Raw genomic sequence first — 21,040 nt, forward strand, 5'->3', positions numbered from 1 at the left:
CCTGCTCTACCGGTCTGCTTTTAAAGTGATCCGATAGCTACATGCATGCTGTCAAACCCCACTGAAACATGTGACTGATGCAACCCCAAACACTCACCTGTGTGGGAGCAACTCCAGGAAGCTCCACAACAGCAAGTCTCAGCTGACTTTTCTTCAGTTACATCTGAATGAAACAGTACTCAGAACATTTTTACATTCATCAACAGGTCCAAATGGGTGCACAGCAGGTAATCGAAGGGTCAATAGAATTTCAATCCCAGTGTTTCATCTCCGGCCATTAATGATGCCATCTGATTGCTGCAAGACTATTGTTTCACATCACATCTGGTCATCAGTGACCCTCAGATTGCGCTGTACACTTCAGTTCTCAAGGGTATCTCAGGATAGACACACTTAGCTGTGTTCCCACTTCAAATAGTTCAGAGTTCCAAAGTCTGGTCTTCCTGTAAAGGCAGGACTCCAAACCCAAGAGAGACAGTAGCCCTACAGATCCTTCAGCCACACCACGGTTTCACACGCCGCCCGATATAAAACCTTTAGCACTAGCATTGTCATTCATCTGGAGGAGAGAAGGACAAAGAAACTGTCACGTAGCAGCAGTCTTTCATGGCTTATAGTGTTCATCATGAACAGATTAATACACATTTTGTTTTCTTCCAGTTGCCAAATATGGTGAGTACTCAGTCTAAATAAAATGGCTCTTTTTCAGAACATACAGTGCTTCTTTTGTCATAGGTTTGCTGGCAAATGAGTCACCACCACAGCTACTATGGACTGGGGCATGAGTGTTAGATGCTGCCTAGGGCAGACTGAATATTTGAGGGACAAGCCTTACAGTGTTTGTGTTCCATCTCAAACTGTTTAGTTTGAGGGTAGAAATGTATTTGCTTCCGAGATCTAACACAGTGTCAAACTAACAAAAGGAGATGTGGTTCAGGGGCTTCAGGAGATGAAAGGTCTACAGACAGAGCTGTGTTTGAAAACTGCATTAACACACAACTCAACACAGCTTCCCCCCTCTCCCAAGCTGCTTTAAACACAGTTGGTCCATTGCAGGGAAACAAGGGCAAACTGTGCTCAGAACTAGTTTCAGATGGTGAACAAGACCACTGAGGATCTAAAAGCAGGAAAGAACACCAAGGTTGGTACCCAAGATGAGAACAGCTGGCCACATACCCAGCTGACATTCTTTGCACATCTTTGTCTGCTACTGTTATAGAGCACACCCCTCCCCACAAGGGGGCACACATGAAACATGAATCTCTGAAGAGGGACTCAGCAAAAGGTTTGGGAACCTCTGCCCCACTGCATCCAGAGAAGCAAAGACACCATTTTAAAACCTGGACCTTTCTATCAAGTGACGTGTGGTTCCTATCTGTATTCCATGCATGGGGCAGGCATGTGCCCTATGTGCCCAAATCCAGAAATTTTAACAAGCAGCAACAGTTGGTCCGCGCACGCACAGTAGATCTCCTCATGCTCCCGAACAAGGGTACAAGAGGCAGTGCGAGTCGATGCCCCCTCAGTTCCTCTTCCTGCGAATTTAACCAGAGCTGAAGCAGAGGGGATGGAGGGCGGGTCATGGAATACAAAGAGGGACAACACATCTCAAAGAACTTCCCATTACAGTCAGCAACCTCCATTTCTTCTTCAAGAGCTGGTCCCTACATGTATTCCATGCATGGGTGATTGGCAAGCAGTCCTCAGACTGGAGGTGGAAGCAAGGAAGCCGGCAACAAAGATGCGTGCACTACTGCAGATCCCACTGCTGCATTTGTAGGAGAGGTCTGGACTAGTGTGTAATGTATAGCAAATGTGTTTCTGGAACTCCAGATAGCTGCTCTGCATATGTCCTGCATTGAGACTTCCTGCAGGGATGCTACCATGGCAGCCTGTGCTCTCGTGGAGTGTGCTATTATGCCTCCGGGAGGCGAAATGTGAGCTAGAATGTAGCACTTGATAAGCAGCCAGAAACCCACCTAGAAATCCTTTGAGACAATATAACTGTGACATTCTACACCTTGGGGGAGCGTCCTGGAACCCCCATAGTCCTCATTTTTATATAATTGTGATCTTATATTTAAAGCATGACTTGTAAGGTATCAGAGGAAAGGTTATGATCTGCTGAAAGTCATTTCTCTATCCATAGATGTGTATCATTAATACATATGAAGTTATGAGAATTGTGTTGTATAGTGAAAAGAAAAGGAGTACTTGTGGCACCTTAGAGACTAACCAATTTATTTGAGCGTGAGCTTTCGTGAGCTACAGCTCACTTCATCAGATGAAGTGAGCTGTAGCTCACGAAAGCTCACGCTCAAATAAATTGGTTAGTCTCTAAGGTGCCACAAGTACTCCTTTTCTTTTTGCGAATACAGACTAACACGGCTGTTACTCTGAAACCTGTTGTATAGTGGTCACTAATACAAGCTATAAATTGGAGGATCAGCCAAATATTAGCTCCCCAGAGGCAACAGCAAGAAAAGTAATCAACACCCGGGCGGGGTGTCGAACAACCCATCAACAGCCATTGTCCAGCAAGGGAGCTACTATGCAATGACTCACCTGCATGAGGCCACACCAGGGAATTGTTCAACCTTGCTTGGAGACTCAGCAATGCCCCCAGTCATGCTTGGACTTGTGTTTTCCAAGCACATGAACTGAGGGTATAAAACAGACAGAGTGGCCATATGTTTGGCCTCTTCTCCTGCCCCCACCTACACTGCAAGCAACTAAAACACTGAGAATAAGACAAGATTCCAGCAGAGGATATCAGCCCAGGTTTAAGGAACAAACCTGTATATTAAGGACTGCAATATCCAGTGGGGTGAGGAAACTGCTTAATCTAGATGTTTCCCAGTCTAATAGTGTTGAGAGTTTAGACTGCATGCTTTTATTTTATTTCTTTTGGTATCACTTAAAATCTGACTTTTGCCTATCACTTAAAATCTATCTTTTGTAGTCAATAAATTTAACTGTTTACCTTTACCAGTGAGGTTGTAGAAAGCGTGTGGCAAATCTGCTCAGGATTGACAGAGGCTGGTGTATATCCACTTTCCGTTGATGAATTGGTGAACCAATTAATAAACGTGCACTGCTCGTCTTGCAAAGTGCAAGACGGTATATTCCTGGGGTACAGTCCTGGGAGCTGGGGGGATTTGGCTGTGGTGCCTTTCCTTGTGTGATTCATGAGTGGCTCTGGGAGCATTCATGCAATCTAACTAGGTGTGGGGCTTCACATGCTGTTGTGCTGAGTGATGACAGCTCCTGGAGCGGTTTGTTGTTGGTCACTAGCAGGGCATTATGAGAGACAGCCCAGGCTGGAGAGAGTTCAGGAGCTACAGTGGTCCCAGAAGTCCCAGACTGCACCCTGGGGATCCCATCACAATAGCTTGACCTCGGGATCTCTCAGCTATCATGATAGAGTGCCTTGGTGACTTTCTGGTGGGTTTAGTTCTTTGCAGGTAAAAAGCCAGTGAATGCTGGACATCAAGGGAGTGAAGTCTCTTCTCTTTGGGAGAAGTGTGGAGTTTGGGAAAAGAGACAGGTAAGTGAATACGCTGGTTAAAGGTGAAATTCAGAGACTAGCCTGGGAAGAAATTCAGGGTGAAGGCAAAGCAATACCATGTCCTTCTGAAATACCGTAAAGGGAGGATCTGCCATGAGGGCTCCCAATTTGTTGACCCTCCTGGCCAAAGCGATGGCCACAACACCACTTTCATGGATGGTGGCACAGGGAGAGGGAGTAGAGAAGCGTACCTTTTTAGGGTTTGACCATCGAATGAAGGAGGCAATGATCCTGGTGGGAACCCTGGAGTTGATGTGGTCCTTGTTGGGTGAGTAGACTGAGTTGAGCCAGGCCTGTAGGCAACATAGATGAAGTCTGGCAAAGTGTGTCACATTAGAACACGCTGCCACATGGCCTAGCAGCAAAATGCACATTCTCACTGTAGCATTTGGTCTGTGGGAAATTAAATAAATCAGGTTGCATATCATTTGAAACCTTTCTACAGGGAGGAAGGCTCTTGCAGAAAGAGTTCAATAAATTTTGTCGGCTTCATGAGGGATAAAATGGATTTTTCTCTGTTCACGCAAACCCCCAGTGCTGTGAGAAGCTGAATGAGGAATTGAATAGCTGATGTGATCTTCCGCCGAGAGGATCCTAAAAGGAGCCAGTCATCCAGATACAGAAAAACTGTATGGCCCTGACATCTCATCTGTGCTGCCACCACAGAAAAAAATCTTTCATAAACACTCTGGGTGCTACCACTGGTCCAAACGGGAGGACCCGGAATTAGAAGTGTTCCTTACCCACCATGAACTATATAAGCCTCCTGTGGCAAGAGTGAATATCTATATGAAAATATACATCCATTTTGAGAGCTACGACCCATCTTTCCTCTACTGATGCCAACGTAACCATCCTTTATTTTGACTTTCCAATGAAGATGCTGAAGTGCTAAAGATCCAGATTGGGTCTCTACCCTCCGTGTTTTTAGGGACTAGGAAATATGGACACTAGAACCTTCTTCCTTGATACTGAGGCAGGATGTGTTCTATTTCCCCTCAGTATAACAGGGATTCTACTTCCTGTTGAATGGTCATCTAGTGAGACTGGTCCCCAAAGAGGGACCGGAAAGGGGCTTGTGCGGAGGGAAGGGGAGGAACTCTATGGAGTATCCCTGATGGATAATCTCCAAAAACCCAACCAGCTGTCGTGATTAGCTCCCAGTTCCAGGCGAAAAGAGTAAGATGGCCCCAAAAGGTGATGGAAAAAAGGGTAGGTGGCATCAGAGATGGCGTTTAGGTCTCAACTAAGATGTCAAAAGTGGTTCCTAGCAGTGGGCTGGGAATGGGTAATGGTTGAGGTGGTAGAGGGGGCTTAAAAGCAGGGCCTCTCAGTCGTCTGTTGCTTGCATGGAGGCTCAGCAGGATGCTGGTAGTAAAAAGCATGAGGAGGAGGAGGAGGAGGTGCTCTTGATTTATAGGTCTGCCTCTAGTGCTTCCTTCTTGGGGCTGGTGGGCAGATCCCCAAGGAGCAGAGGGCAGACATCAAGTCCTTTGACGAATAAAGAGAGTCATCAATTTTTTCATTGAAGAGGTTCAACTTGTCAAAGGGAAGATCTTGGATAGTATTCTGCACTTCCCTGGGAAATCCTGAGGATTGCAACCAAGAATCCCTCCTCACAACAATACCAGTGACCAAGCTTGTTGATGCTCTATCCACTGCATCAACTGCAGCCCAAACAGCCATTTTTGCCACCAACTTGCCCTCCTTTAGTAAGGACAGGAATTGGGCTCTGTCACCAGGGGAAAGTTTGTCCTGAAAGGCCACCAGCCTAGAGTAGTTGTTGAAGCTGTACTTTGGTGATGCGGAATTGCAAGCCCACAAAGAAGACCTTTCTCCCCAGGAGGTCTGATCTCCTGAAGCCTTTGTGTGACGGGATGGTCCCTAGGTATAGTGCCCTAGTCCTTTCTGTAGCAACCTGGACCGCCACAGAGTCTGGAGCAGGGTGGGAGAATAAAAATTTGCCTCCCTTTGGTGGGACCAAAAAGTGCCTGTTGGCCCTCAGAGATGTGGGAGTACAGGATAATGGGGTGTGCCAATCTTACTAGTTCCAATATGGCCTCATTAACTGGGAGGACCACCTTACTTGGGCCCTGAGGCTACAGAATGTCTAACAGTTGGTGTGGGCCTTGGGTTTCCTCCAGAGGTATCTAGAGACAATTAGCCACTCTTCACACAAGTTGTGGTATTGCTGATGATTGTCCAGTGGGGATGGGGAAGAGGAGATTCCCATTAGGACTATCTGCACCTGTAGTTCTGGTTCGACAACCTCTTCCTCCTCATACACCAGTGAATCTGATTGTGGGTGAGAAGGAGAAGAGTGGAAAGTCTCCTGGGTGAGTCCCAGGCATCTGCTATCAGGATCCTACAGTCCCCAATAAGGCCAGAAAGAGGGGCCAACTGTTTGAGGGGGACCCTGTGGCATGGGAAACTGTCAGTCCCTAGGAAAGTCACGACTATACAGGTAGCAACTGTAAGTCCTGGATTGCCTGTTTGGGCTTGGCTGTCTCGGGGGTGGATGGGGTGGGGGGGGTGAGAGAATGAAGGAAGAGCCAGCTCATCAGATTCATCTGAATCTGAAAATTGCTCCTGTTGGAACGGCAGAGCTGGCAGCACCAGGCCAATGCTGCCAGATGGTTGTAAGTGAGATGGTTCCTGGGACAACAATGTACTGTCATCTTCTGGTCTAGTAATGTCCTCAGGAGGGTTGGGCCAGAGAAGAGGGGAGACTGTGGATAGGGGAAAAAGGTATCCTCTGGTGTGTTATAGGTCTGAGTATGTCCCAATGCACAGGGCGTTCAGATGGTCGGCACCAACAGTACGGGTACATTCCTGGGCACGATGAGGTCTTTGGGGAGGTAAGTCAGTATCAAAGAGTCTGGATCGTTGTGGACAGGACCAGCAGATTGCTGTCTTTATGTTTCAGTGCCAGAAACACAAGTGCATTCTTCTTCCTACATGCTTTACCCTCAAGCCTGGGTTGTGTGTGGTTTGTCTTTTTGTTTTTGTCGTGGGTTTTTGTTTTGTCCGTCAGAACTGGTTCTTTAGGATATGTAAGGGTTTGCCTGACCTCAGTGGGCTCAGGGAAGGAGCACATCTCTTATGGACAGTCACTTATGGCGTCTGTCCTTGTGCCCATGAGTGCCCCTTACTTTTGTGGGAAGCCCTGGAGGACTCCACTCCTAAGCATGTGCTCATAAGGGCGCTGCTCATTTGTTGAGGCCAAAGTACACGGGTGTCTCCCTGGCTGGATCAGAGAAGGGCCTCATGGCCTTCTTCATCAAGCATTCCTAAGGCAAAGCTGAAAGGCTTTGTGATTTCTCAGTGGAAACAAGCGACAAAATATGCATCTCACCCAAACAGTAGAGGCAGCATTGCTATTTGTCACTGACGGAAAAGGATCTAGGGCGGGAGATGCAGTTTTTGATGCATGGGACTCTGGGAGAAGTCCTTGGTCCATGGAAACAAACTACTCTAGAACTATAACTGTACTAAACTAAAAAGAACAATTATTCACCAACCATTTTATTTACAGGTTTTCTGAAAAGCTGAAGAAAGAGAAGACACTGGATTCCGACTCAGGACATGTGGTGGTTAGAAGGAACTGAGGTGGCATCTACCCGCACTGCCTCTGATCTCCTCGTGCTCCCAAGTTGAGGATATCTACTGTGCCAAAGGACACTGCTTGTTAAATTCTCTGGGCATGGGAAGACAGTGCGCATGTGTACCCACACATGGAATATGCACACAGACCAGCACTCAAAGAAAAATCACCAGTTAGTCAAACATTTCCTTCATTCAGCAAAACAAACAGAGGATTTTGCTTTACTGTACCTTTATTCTGAGAATGGGATGTCCACATCCCACTAATAATTAGAACAGTCCCTGGGCTCTGTGGTGGCTAGTTTTCAAAAATGCTTAGCAAGGGCTTGTCTTATGTAGGGTTTTTGGCGTGTACTGAAATTGGGGGTCCGTGCGTCTCTCAGAGCTCACTTGGAACAAGGGCTGATGACTGTCGGGGTGGGGGGGTAAACCAGTGCAACATTGACTCGCTCGCTGCCATTCCTGGGGCAGACGATCTCCGTCACTCCCTCTGGTCTAGGCTGACTCAGCAATTCTCCTGAGAGAGAGAGAGAGAGAGAGAGAGAGAGAGAGAGAGAGAAAGAGAGAGACATTGAGCATCACAGCCATATTCACAAGTCAGCTCATTTCACAAAGACTCATAAGGGAGGCACCTAAGACCAATGTCATAAAATGTTCTATAAGGAATTTTATTTTTCAACCCAACAAAATTCTCATCTGCATAACCATGATGGTGATTATAGCTGGAATAATGTTGCTCCAGACAAAGGCAACATCTGCCATTACACCCTGCTCCCCTAAACTGCATCACCACAGACGGACTCCAAAGATCTTTAGCGAGACACGGTAAATTGAAGTGGGTCTCTAGAGTCTAATGAGGCAAGGACTGCAGAGTAGGTGTTCCTAATTAGGATTCAAGGGCAGATGGGATCTGAAATTTACCTTCCAACAAAGCTCTGCATACACTATATGAATTGCAGGTGTCAGTAAACCAGCTGGCAGACCAGTGGAGAAAGTTATAGTCATCCCCCTATTACTTGTGTCTATGCAGTACAGTGATTGGTACTCTAACCCGCCATCCCCACCCCACATAGAGAGACTACCCTATCATGGAATAAGTCCGTACAAATCTAGCTATGGGATTCTATGACTACCCAATGGAGACTCTATTCCTTTGCATAAACCAGCAGTGGCCAAATTTGAGCTTCATTAAAAATTTAGATTTGGGGATGCAACATTCCCAGGGGCTGCTGCTCTCTAGCTCAGAGATCATGCTGCACCAGGCTGCTGGCTCTTTGTTTGCTGGCTGGAGTACGTGTCCTACGCTCCCATTACAGCAAAATGCTGTGTGTCAAATCCTGCTCCCAGACACTCCTGCACAACCTTCCATGCAGTCAATGGGAGTTCCAGGGGTGCATTCCAAGGCAGAACGTGGGCCTCTTACTTTGACCTTTGCACAAAGTACCCATCTTCTGCATTGGCCCTTACGGAATTAAGCAAATACAAGAGCATTCCGCAGCTGCCTGCTGAGGGGCAGTGGTGGTGCATTTCTACAGCTGACCCATTCACCAGGGCTCCCTTCAGCAACTATGCCATGAGTCAGTCAAGTTCATTTGTTTGATAAAAAGCTACTCCTGATTAGCCAGTTCCTGACACCCCAAATCACAGAGAAGTCAAGGGAGGACCCTGCACCAGGTACAATCATGTGACGAAGATATAAGTGAAGAGACAAATGGACCAAGCCCTGAGTGTTTGATCCTGGAATAAAGAGCTGTTGTAGCAATGTCCCTTTATCCTCAGGGATGCACCATTTAACACCCCTATCTGGAACCATGGTCTGCACTTGGATCTAGAACTGCAGTTCCCAAACTTGCCCAGGGAGTACCAGTGGTCTGCAGGGAACTGCTGTTCTAGGAGAGCTGGCTGATCACAGAGTGCCAGTTACTCTGCATTTTCAGCTGCTACATCACATTAAAAGCAGCTAAAAATACATTAAATAATGTCCCTCATTTTACTTTTCCATGTAAGCAACAGCTGCTGATGCCAGCGGAACCTTACCTGATTGCTTATGGCAGCAGCCCATGCCATGGTGAATGGGAGGGCACTTGGCCAGGCGATGCTCTCTATTAAGATGTGGTCTGTGGTATGGAAGTTTTTGGGACCCTCAGATTTAACCCCTCTACTCCCATCTCTGGGAGCAACCGCTGGGACAGTGAGCTGGGTTTCACCATTTGTAACCAGCCCATTAAACAACACCACAGACATTGATGATCATTCAAGTGAGAAGAGAGAGAACAAGAAGAGCCCATACCAGGCTCTCTTAAATGTCCAGTTAAGAACAATAGACTGGGAATGACACATGCACTTGCTTACACATTAAGTAAATGGGGGGGGGGAGGAAGAGAGAGAAGAGAGCGACAGGCAGGCTAAATCAAAAATAGAACAAAAAGTCACATCTCTGGAGGTTTGCCCATCTCCATTAGGAGAGAACTCTTACTTATTTTCCAAGCCTCACCTTTAGTCTTTAGCTTGTGCAAATAGCCTTCCCACAGCACGGCTCTCATTTGTAACCTTTCTAGCTTCTCTAAACTAGGAGTGATAGCTGAGTGATTTCAAGTCTAAAAGTTCACATCATGCCATCCTACTGTAGTGTTCTCTTCCTGGGCATTGCTCCTGACCAACAAAAGTCTGATTCACAGCCCAGGGTAAAACTTGGCATTAAACTATTTCAGAATAGTCATGTCTAATTCAGGTTTCCTTCACCCAGTAATGATTATCCAAAGCACGACTACGGTCCCAGGTTTCAGGCCACAGATGCAATACACCATTAACAGTTGCCTAGTAATGAGAGATGTTGGACTGAGAGCACTATAGCGATATCGTGCAGACATCAGCACTGCAAGTACCCATCCTACTTGACAATGTCTCCACTGTGATGTAGTGGTGACCGTTTTACCAGTGATAAGGTATATCAGCGTCCACTAAGCACTTTGCCTGTTTGCCTAGACTGCTGACAAAGATGCCAACTGTCCCAATGCTGAGGGTTGTGTGTGTAAGTCAGACAACTGTACACCAGCAACAGGACTGGGATTACCAGCTCATTTTACAAGGCCACCTGTCAGACGGTAACAAGCAAGTTACTACTGACCTAGATCAGAAGTGAAGTACTGATGGAACAAGATGGCAATTTCCTGCCATATCCTGGACAAACCTAACTGAATTAGGTTCAAGTATCTTAGGAGTTTGTTATATTAAAAATGTCAGTGTTTTTATGTATTATTATGGGTTTGTATATAACAGGGGTGGCCAAACTTACTGACCCTCTGAGCCACATATGACAATCTTCAGAAGTTTGAGAGTCAGGGCTCAGGGCTTCAGCTTTGTGGGAAGAAGGGTTTTGGGGCTGAAGCCCTGAGACACCCCTCCCTGCTGCACAGAAGTCATTCCTAACCCCACCACCCCACTGCAGGGTGGATGCCCTGAGCTCTCCCTCCCTAGTTTGGTAGGCAGAGAATGGGGGGAGGGGCCGTTGGCAAGCCACACTAACTGTAAAAGCTGCAGTTTGGCCACCCCTGGGATACAACATCTCTAGGGAGACATGACTGATGTAAACCCTGGGAAACGGTAAGAGTGTCAAAGGGCTACGTGAAACAAAAGGCCAAGCTAGAAGGAACTTTCAAAGTGAAGTGGGTGTCCCAGGAAATCTCTCTATGTACGCACACAGACCCCTTCCGGCTATGCAAGAACTCAGCCTTCTGAATCTTTGCACTTAGGAAGGGTTCACTGGCTGCTGATCAGCTGTTACACGAGGACAAGATCAAAGGCCCAAAAATGGTATAAAGAAGTGACCCTCAGATTCCTGGGGTGCTTGTTCTGAGCCAAGTGGTTATGTGCTTGTAACCACAGAAAAACCTTTTGGTGGGGTCTGAGAGATTAATCACCAGCCAGAACCCTTGCTGGAGTTCAGGGAGATCTCTCTCAGCTTGTTGAGTAGTTTCTTTTATTGGCTTGAATGTGTGTTGTCTGCAACACTTGTGACCCTCAGAGCGGCTCAATGCCAGCTGGCAGAGGGCCCACCATACTGTAACTCATGTCAGGCCCGACACACTCACTACGCCCCCCCCCACTTTCTGTTGTCATATCAGGTATCACATGTAAACCCCTTACACACTGGTCTCAGAAGTCACTGCGTGAGGTATGTACAGGTGGTATTCAAGAGCTTGTGGGTGGGCTGGAAATATGTTCTTAGAATACGTTTGGGCGGCAGTGCGTACACCAAGCCTGACAGAGGAGTCTGGATTCACCTCTCTGACTGGCGTGACCTGAGGAAGAGCTCTGTGTAGCTTGAACGTTTGCTTCTTTCACCAACAGAAATTGGCCCAATAAAAAAATATTACCTCACCCATCTTGCCTTAGTTACTGGCAGAGAACAATGAAAGTATATTTACATATAGGTAAACAAAGCCAACAAGCTATCAGGCTGTGGGTCAGAGTGTTTCTGGCTCTTGAGGCAGAGGATAAAAAGGACATTTTAGTTACTCATCGCTTAGAGAACAAAGGGAACAGCACCCTCTCATTCTGTGAACACTGGATCTTCTGACCTGGAGGGCTGGAGATGCTGGTAACATGAGGTAAATGAGAAAATTGCTCAGACAAAGATTGTAACTTACTAAGATCACGGTTCAGTCACTAGAAAGCTGGTTTGGTTGTTTGTAACCAGACTTGTCTCTTTTTCTCTTGCTTAATATCACTTAAATCTCCTTGTTAATACATTTATTATTGTTTTCTTACCAAACCATCTTAGTGCTGCTATTCTGAATGAAAGCTTGAGTCGTCAGCTAACCTAACAGGCTGATGTGTGCGTCGTTTCCTTGGAGGAAACACACAATTTCTGTGACTGTCCAGTGAAAGGGACACTGCAGGGGGGGTATCTGAGGGACCCGAGAATTGGGATTTGCTGGTGGCTACCTGCAAGACAAGGGTTAGACTGGCAGAGTCCCAAGGAGTTTACTGGCAAGGCAGACAGACTGTTGTGTCCAGACAGATCCTCACCGTGGCAGAGTTGGCGGGATGACTCATTTGAAAGCACTGAGATATGCAAAGACCCTCCACAGACTGAGAAAGCAGAAATGACCGCCGTGCTGCAAAGCCACAAGCAGGTATCTTCTAATATGCCAGGGATGATGCCAATTTCATCTTAAGCATCTGCCTGGGACAGCCTATGAGGAGGAGGCAAAGCAGGCTGGCTGAGGCAGCCTGACTTGCTGGAGAATACACAGTATAGCCAGGGAACTGTGCAGCCTGGGAAAACCCAGTCTGGAGGCAGAAAGAGGCAGGCCTCTGTGCAAGAGAGGTGATGGCAGGAGAGCAGGGTGGATTGATTTAAATACGCAAGTGGAAAGCCTCAATTTAAATCACTGATGTTAATCAACTTTTCCATTTGTACTTCAGTTTCTAAAAAGCACTCTCACAACTTGATCTAGCCATTAAAACATGCTGATTTACAAGTGGAGCCTTTACGCTAAATTTGGTGTATCTTTTTGCTACCTAGGAGGGTCCACTACAACTATATACATTTACTTAAGCAATTATATAGCTTAACATTTTCAGATTCTTCCTAATCGTACACTTTAGTATGTTAGAAAACGGTAAATGATATATTGCTTATTTATCCGTTAATTAACTTTTTGCTCATGATTTGGGTCAAGCTGCAGTAGCATGGTAACTGGAATTTTAATTATACACACAAAACAGCACATCAAATTTATTTTTACTACAAAAAGCCATTAACACAGTCCAGGATTTATTGTGCCATATTTATAAAGCTTGACCTCAAAAGTCAGATTTTTTTCTGATTCTTTATATAGACAAGCGGCCTTTAAGTCAAAGATTTTGATAGAAACTCGTGGATTGAGCATATTTATTTTTTTTATTTAAATGTTTTAAGAGATTATTAGTAGTTTATACACGTTATATTAAATTCATCTTTTATTTCAAAACAGATTAAAAAATAATTTAAATAAAAAAACCACCACCACTGATTTTTTTATCCACCCTCTTGAGAAGCCAGGAGCCTAGAGTGGGTGCCTGGCCGGACCACGGGGGGGACGGGGGAGACGACGACGGGACGGGACAGGACGCAGGCGCAGTTGCTCTGAACTGTGACACTGACATCATCCACATGATGTTATCAACTATTCTCATTTGCTAAGCAGCAACGATGTGCTGACATGTTCCCATTACCAACCCCGAGCCATCTGGGCCCAAGAATAAATTTATTCAAAGCATTCTGCTGATAAATCTTGCTGTTAAGTTTAAAAAAAAAATCCTATTACAAAAGATACCCCCTGCCCATAAAAGCCAAACAGAACAACTACACTGGCAGTGACACCAAAATAAGCACAGTGAAATTTAGCGCTGTTCTTACCGCATTTTTTTTCTGTTGTGGTTATCTTCTCCATTTTTGTGAGCAAGGAGATGTACAAAATTCTTGGTCTTTAAAAAACAATCAAAGCAGGATTCTTGTAAATTTCAGTTCGTTGCTTGAAAAAGCAGCTGGTTTGCAAAGTGCAGTAGAAAGCACACATGTGCACCCTGAGTTTGATATGATCTATCGGGACTCTTCCCTTCTCTTCTATCATCCTAATGAATAGCTGCTAATTCAAATGTTTCCCTGACAGTCTGTATAGTGACCAGTTAAATTCAAGTTAATGGAGTATTTACATAAGTCTCTCACCTATATTTTATCTTCAAAAACATTAGTTGCCTTTAAGGCGCACCCACTTTCCTGGAATAGAAGAACATTACCTTCTAATTGAAATTAAAAGTTAATTCTAAAACTGTGCCGTCAATTATATGAATGAAAAGTCCTAGGTTAACCAGGATATAAACTAGAACAACATACTAAAGTGCACCTGCACGACACAATTCCAGACCCATTTTTGAGCACCAGGGCAGCTGCAATGCTGTTAGCAGTGGTACAAGCTCTAACACAGAGTGTAGATGTTCTCAGAGCCATCAGGAAATCAGGTCAGGTACAGAGCAGGGGTTCTCAACCATTTTCTCTCAGAAGACCCCCTCCACATGCTATAAAAACTCCAGGGCCCAGCAGGGGTAGGGGGGGCCTTGGAGCAGGGGCCTTGGGCATAGGCGTAGTTTGACTTCTATTCTGGGGGGCAGGGGCCAGCGGGGCTCAAACAACCTCTGCATGGGGGGGGGGTGTCTAGGGAGGGAGCACCAAATCCACCCCCAACTCACCTAAGCAGGTCACCAAGCCTGTCTGGGTTGGGGGAAGAGGGAGCTGCAACCAAAAATTGTAACTGAAAAGGGGGGCTTAGTTCAAAAATTTGAAAACAGCCAGGTAGCTAGGGACTGTGTGCAGGCACAGGAGTAGCTCAGGGTGCAGGAGGCAGTAGCTAGGGGATGTGCGCGGGCAGGAAGTGTAGCTCAGTGTGCAGGGAGAGGGGTAGCTAGGGGCTGTGTGCAGGCAGGGGGTAGCTCAGTGTGCAGGGAGAGGGATAGCTAGGGGCTGTGCGCGGGCATGGGGGTCGCTCAGGGTGCAGGGAGAGTAGCAGCTAGGGGCTGTGTGTGGGCAGGGGGTAGCTCAGGATGCAGGGAGGGGTAACTAGGGGCTGTGCGTGGGCAGGGGGTAGCTCAGGATGCAGGGAGGGGTAACTAGGGGCTGTGTGAGGGCAGGGGGTAGCTTAGGGTGCAGGCAGAGGGTAGCTGGGATTCTGTGCGGACAGGAAGTGTAGCTCAGTGTGCAGGGAGAGGGGTAGCTAGGGGCTGTGTGAGGGCAGGGGGTCGCTCAGGGTGCAGGCAGAGGGTAGCTGGGGTTGTGTGCGGGTGGTGGGGTCGCTCAGGGTACAGGGAGAGTAGCAGCTAGGGGCTGTGCGTGGGCAGGGGGTAACTCAAGATGCAGGGAGGGGTAGCTAGGGGCTGTGTGAGGGCAGGGGATAGCTTACGGTGCAGGCAGAGGGTAGCTAGGGTTCTGTGCGGGCAGGAAGTATAGCTCAGTGTGCAGGGAGGGGGGTAGCTAGGGACTGCATGCAGGCAAGGGGTAGCCTCAGGGTGCAGGGAGGGCATAGCCAGGGTGCAGGGAGAGGGGTATTAGGGGCTGTGAGATGGGAAGGATCCCCTGCGGTCCCCATTCCCGGAGGGGTCTGCCAGCCACAGAGCCGGGTCTCTCCACCCGGGTGACTCTTACCGGCTGCCTCTGCGGGAGCAAAGGGTGCTGGGAACTGAGGAGCAGCTTCAACTCCCAGCACCAGCAAGAGATGAGGGAACGCTGCCGCTGCCTGCTCCATGGCACCAGCTGCCCTGCACTGCCTGGCTCTGGCTTCAGCGTCCTGCCTGCGACCTGGCCAGGGAGCGGGGGAGAGGAGACGGGGGAAGGTGTGGTGCTACCCTCAGGACCACTGTGCTCTTGCGCTGCAGTTTGTGGGGGGAACGCCCTCCATGTCCCCAGCTCTGCCCATGGGCTCTGGGCTTCTGCCCTGTGGGCGGTGCCGGGGATCAGGGCTTCAGCACCGCGCCTCCCGGCTTCAGCACAGGGGGCGCTATGGTTCAGGCTCTGGGTTTCAACCATGGGGCCCTGCGGCCCCCTTGAAAGTGTTCACGTTCCCCCAGGGGGCCATGGACCCCCGGTTGAGAACCGTTGGTATAGAGGATTCAAGCAAAGTCGACAGAAGTGGTTTCTCTTTCTTTCCTATAGCAGTTTTCTCTGTACAAGTGCAAGTTTTAAAAGGTGCTCCAGTGGGTTTCAAATAAATTGAGTTCCTTCTCTCTACTAGACTAATACCCACATGCTTTCAAGAAACTGCAATTGCCCATGAATGTGCAGCGAAAAGTGGGTTACTTGCCTGTAACTGGAGGCTCTTCGAAATGTGTGGCCCTTATCTGCATTCCATGGAGGGTTATGCGCATGCACCCAGAGCCGGAGCTTTCAAAAGTAGTCGTGTCCATCGTTCCGCACACGCAGCCTTGTACTGCCTCACGTTTTTGACCGAAGCGCCAAAGGGTGAGGCAGACCAACTGCACCATCAGTTACTTCTCTACTGCAAATCAACCAGATCCACAGCAGAGGGGAAAGAGGGTGGAACTGGAATACAGGTAGGGACCAGATATCTCCAAGAGCCTCCAGTTACAGGTAAGTAACCTCCTCTTCCTCGAGTGAAGGTCTCTACTGCATTCCACTGAGAGTGATTTAACAAGCAGTACCCAGATAGGAGGAGGGTGCGAGGAAGATGATGGAACCATGGAATGGAGAAATGCTGCACTGAATAAAGCATTCGTCACAGAGTCATGCACCAGGGCATAATGGGGAGAGAAGGTGAGTATGTCTGTAAGAGGCATGTCACGAGCAGGGCCAGTTAGACGGGCAGAACTGCGGGGTCTTAATGTGTGGATGAGATGATGGCGTAGGGGTTTGGATTTATTAGAAACTGGGGAAGCTTTTGGGAAAGCGGGAGCCTATACAGGAAGGATGGCCTCCACCTAAACCAAAATGGAACCAGATTGTTGGTACTTAAAATTAAAAAATCATAGACCAGTTTTTAACTGGGGCTGGGGGAAAGCCAACCAGTGCAGAGGAGCACGCGGTTCGGACAGAGACATCCCTTGGGGAGGATCTACTCATGGAGACTGTCTATGTCCTAGTAAGGAGGAGGTGATGGAAGATGATAAAAAACAGGTAGGATCTGATGAGAAACAGTCAAATAAACAAAAGTCTCATTCAATTCTATCATGTAATGGGAGACAGCTAAAAAGTGACATGTTTTTAAAGTGCTTATATACCAATGCTAGAAGTCTAAATAATAAGATGGGTAAACTAGAGTGCCTTGTATTAAATGAGGATATTGATATAACAGGCATCACAGAAACTCGGTGGAATGAGGATAATCAATGGGGCAAAGTAATACCAGGGTACAAAATATATCGGAAGGACAGAACAGGTCGTGCTGGTGGGGGAGTGGAACTATAAGTGAAAGCAAGTACAGAATCAAATGAAGTAAAAATCTTGAATGAACCAAACTGTACCACAGAATCTCTAGGATAGTAATTCCATGCTCTAATAATAAGAATATAGCAGTAGGGGTATATTACCGACGACCTGACCAGGATGGCGATGATTGTGAAACACTCAGGGAGATTAGAGAGGCTGTTAAAATAAAAATCTCAGTAATAACAGGGGATTTTAGCTATACCCATATTAACTGGGTGCATATCACCTCAGGACGGGATGCAGAGATCATGTTTCTTGACACCTTAAATGACTACAGACTAGGGACCAAGTGGCTAGGCAGCAGTTCTGCAGAAAAGGACCGAGGGGTTACAGTGGATGAGAAATTGGATATGAGTCAGCAGTGTGCCCTTGTTGCCAAGAAGGCCAATGGCATTTTGGGCTGTATAAGTAGTAGCATTGCCAGCAGATCAAGGGACGTGATCGTTCCCCTCTATTTGGCATTGGTGAGGCCTCATCTGGAGTACTGTATCCAGTTTTGGGCCCCACACTACAGAAAGGATGTGGAAAAATTGGAAAGAGTCCAGCGGAGGGCAACAAAAATGATTAGGGGGCTGGAGCACATGATTTATGAGGAGAGGCTGAGGGAACTGGGATTGTTTAGTCTGCAGAAGAGAAGAGTGAGGGGGGATTTGATAGCAGCCTTCAACTACCTGAAGGGGGGATCCAAAGAGGATGGAGCTAGGCTGTTCTCAGTGGTGATGTGACAGAAAAAAGAGTAATGGTCTCAAGTTGCAGTGGGGGAGGTTTAGGTTGGATATGAGGAAAAACTTTTTCACTAGGAGGGTGGTGAAGCACTGGAATAGATTACCTGGGGAGGTGGTGGAATCTCCTTCCTTAAAGGTCTTTAAGGTCAGGCTTGAGAAAACCCCGGCTGGGATGATCTAGTTGGGGATTGGTCCTGCTTTGAGCAGGGGGTTGGACTAGATGACCTCCTGAGATACCTTCCAACCCTGATATTCTATGATACTCAAGATGGTTAAGTCCCAAGCAGACTGCAAAGATCTACAAAAGGATCTCTCAAAACTGGGTGACTGGGCAACAAAATGGTAGATGAAATTCAATGTTGATAAATGCAAAGTAATGCACACTGGAAAACATAATCCCAACTATTCATATAAAATGATGGGGTCTAAATTAGCTGTTACCACTCAAGAAAGATCTTGGAGTCATTGGGGATAGTTCTATGAAAACATCCACTCAATGTGCAGCGACAGACAAAAAAGCGAACAGAATGCTGGGAACCATTAAGAAAGGGATAGTTAATAAGACAGAAAATATATTGCCTCTATATAAATCCATGGTACGCCCACATCTTAAATACAGCATACCGATGTGGTCGCCCCAGCTCAAAAAAGATATATTGGAATTGGAAAAGGTTCAGAAAAGGGCAACAAAAATTATTAGGGCAATGGAGTGTCTGCCATATAAGGAGAGATGAATAAGACTGGGACTTTTCAGGTTGGAAAAGAGATGACTAAGGGGGGATAGGATAGAGGCCTATAAAATCATGACTGGTGTGGAGAAAATAAAGAACGAAATGCTATTTACTCCTCATAACACAAGAACCAGGGGTCACCAAATGAAATTAATAGGCAGCAGATTTAAAACAAACAAAAAAGTATTTTTTCACACAACGCAGTCAACTCCTTGCCAGAAGATGTTGTGAAGGCCAAGACCATAGGCGTGTGTACGGGGTGTGCCCAGGCACACCCTAATGCAGGGGTCGGCAACCTATGGCACGGGTGCCAAAGACGGCACATGAGCCAATGTTTAATGGCACGCTGCTGCCTGCCGGGTCTCAGCTGTTGGCCCCGCTCAGCCCACTGATGAACCCAGGCCAGCAGCGGGCTGAATGGGGCTGGGAACCCGGCAGGCAGCAGCGTGTCATTAAAAATCCTGTCCACCCCGGCCTGCTCTTCTCTGCCTTGTCCCCCCCCGGCAGGGGCAGGGTGAAGAAGCTTGGCCCTGGCAGCTGCTGCTGCAGGGCAGGCAAGTTCCTCCCCCCCCCCTTCCCCCAGCGTGCTGGGTTCCTGTCCCTCCTCCTCTCCCTCCCTGCCACCCATCAGTTGATGACCCTTGCGAGGGAGGGGGAGAAGCGGAGCCGCAGTGCCCTCGCTGCTCCAGGGAGAAGGCAGAGAAGAGGTGGGGACGGGGCCTTGGGAAAGAGAGGTGGAATCAGGGCATATCCCCTCCAGCCCCCTGCTGTGAGCCGCTCTGGGCAGGGGGCTGGGGGTGTGGGCTAGGGTCATGGGGGTGCTTCCAGCCCCCTGCATTGATCCCTACACCCCCACACACACACTCCCAGCCCTCTGCCCTGACTCCTGCACCCTCCTCACACACCCCCAGCCCCCTGCCCTGACTCCTGGACCCCTCACACATACCCAGCCCCCCCCACACCCCATGCCCTGACTCTTGCACCCTCCCACATTCCCACCCAAACGGGAGCTCCTGCACCCCCCACCCCCACATTCCCACCTCCATCCCTCCCACCAAATGGGAGCTGCCCAGGCAAGCACTTCACACCCAAACCTCCTGCCCCAACCCTGAGGTTGCCGACTCCTGCCCTAATGTCTCAAAAAAAAAAAAAAAAAGTGGCTTTGTGTTTTAATTGAATTGCATGATATGCTCTTTTTAGTTTTGCATGTTGTACAATGCAATAAGCACCGAATTGCGTAATCTAGATGTTGCAGAAAGGTATAGAAAGCCCGCATTCGCTTGCAGTATGCGCCCCCTCTACTGCGGCGCTGCATTACCATTGGTCCTCCCCTCCCCTCCGACTACTATTCTAGAAAATTCTTTGACCTATATAAGCGGCCACGTCAGGTGTGCCCAGCGCAGTGTCTACAGTGTCTGTAATCTTTGTCGCGTGTACTCTACTGAAATACATAACAAGCCCGTGGCTTTATGTTTGAATTCAATCGTATGATACCCCCTTTTAATTTTAAAATATGGATCGGTTCGTTAAGATAAGGAAAGGAACAGACAAACTGAATTATAATGAATGTGCTGACCGTAGTGAAAATACCTCGGACTCCTCAGTTAAGAAATTACATGAAGATAATGCCGCCACCAGTTCCAGTGCGTGCAATAAACTGAGTAATGACCAACAGAAACAGACTTTGCCTCTTAGTTCAGGTCACTGCAGTTCCTATTCAAAGCCATCAAACATTCCATCTGATGGCCCGGTCTGTGATATTCCAAAAAATAGTTTAGAACACCAGTCTCGATTATCTAGAGGTTCTTATCAGCCTAGATTGAGCATGTTTCCTAGAAGTAAAATAGGGAATAAACAAAGAAGTTTTCAGTCTGATTGGTATGAAAAGTATAGGTGGTTAGAATATAGCCCAAGAAAGGACGCAGCATTTTGCTTTTACTGCCATTTCTTCTCCTCTAATGATGCAGCAAACAAAGGTCACACTGATCCAGCATTTATTAGTAAGGGATTCAGAAACTGGCATAGGGCTAAAAAATGTTTTAAAAATCACCAAAATCTCATGTGTTGAGCTGTTCTTCATGGTCAAGTTTTAACGAAGGGAAACCTATTGATGTATTTATTGTTAGATGAGGGCAAGCAGGCTTATCTGTCTAAACAAGAAGAAGAACGGTGCCATAACCAAAGTGTAATGGAGCGACTGATTGACATTGTTCTGTGTTTGGCGAAAGGTGGGAGACCATTCAGGGGTCACAGTGAAAAGGTGACAGTTGTGAGAAAGGTTTATTTCTAAATCTTGTCAATATGTTCCAAAAATATGATCCCATAATGGCAAAGCACGTGCAACAATCTCCTCGAAACGCTACCTCTCTGAGTAATCGCATCCAAAACGATTTAATTGTAGCCTTGCACAACCTTGTGCAACAAAAGATTG

The 21,040-nt window shown here is 47.3% G+C and overlaps 1 protein-coding gene across 5 annotated transcripts in view; it reads right to left on the reverse strand.

The window, feature by feature from the left end:
- MFHAS1 (multifunctional ROCO family signaling regulator 1) overlaps window positions 1-21,040 on the reverse strand; it is a 130,646-nt gene that overhangs the window by 23,055 nt on the left and 86,551 nt on the right. For 2 of the 5 annotated variants that reach the window (XM_073340179.2, XM_073340178.2), the window contains exons 2-4: window positions 7,562-7,688; window positions 3,760-3,861; window positions 98-559 (exon numbers count right to left, since the gene is read on the reverse strand). In XM_073340179.2, coding sequence (XP_073196280.1) covers window positions 556-559; window positions 3,760-3,861; window positions 7,562-7,688 — 233 coding nt within the window. In that variant the 3' untranslated portion in view covers window positions 98-555. Of the gene's footprint in view, window positions 1-97; window positions 560-3,759; window positions 3,862-7,402; window positions 7,689-13,577; window positions 13,646-21,040 lie in introns of those variants that run through there. The other 3 variants (XM_073340183.2, XM_073340181.2, XM_073340185.2) reach the window with 3 other exon arrangements.

The sequence above is a fragment of the Lepidochelys kempii genome, chromosome 4 (genome assembly GCF_965140285.1).
Source record: "Lepidochelys kempii isolate rLepKem1 chromosome 4, rLepKem1.hap1, whole genome shotgun sequence".
Classification (NCBI taxonomy): domain Eukaryota; kingdom Metazoa; phylum Chordata; order Testudines; family Cheloniidae; genus Lepidochelys; species Lepidochelys kempii.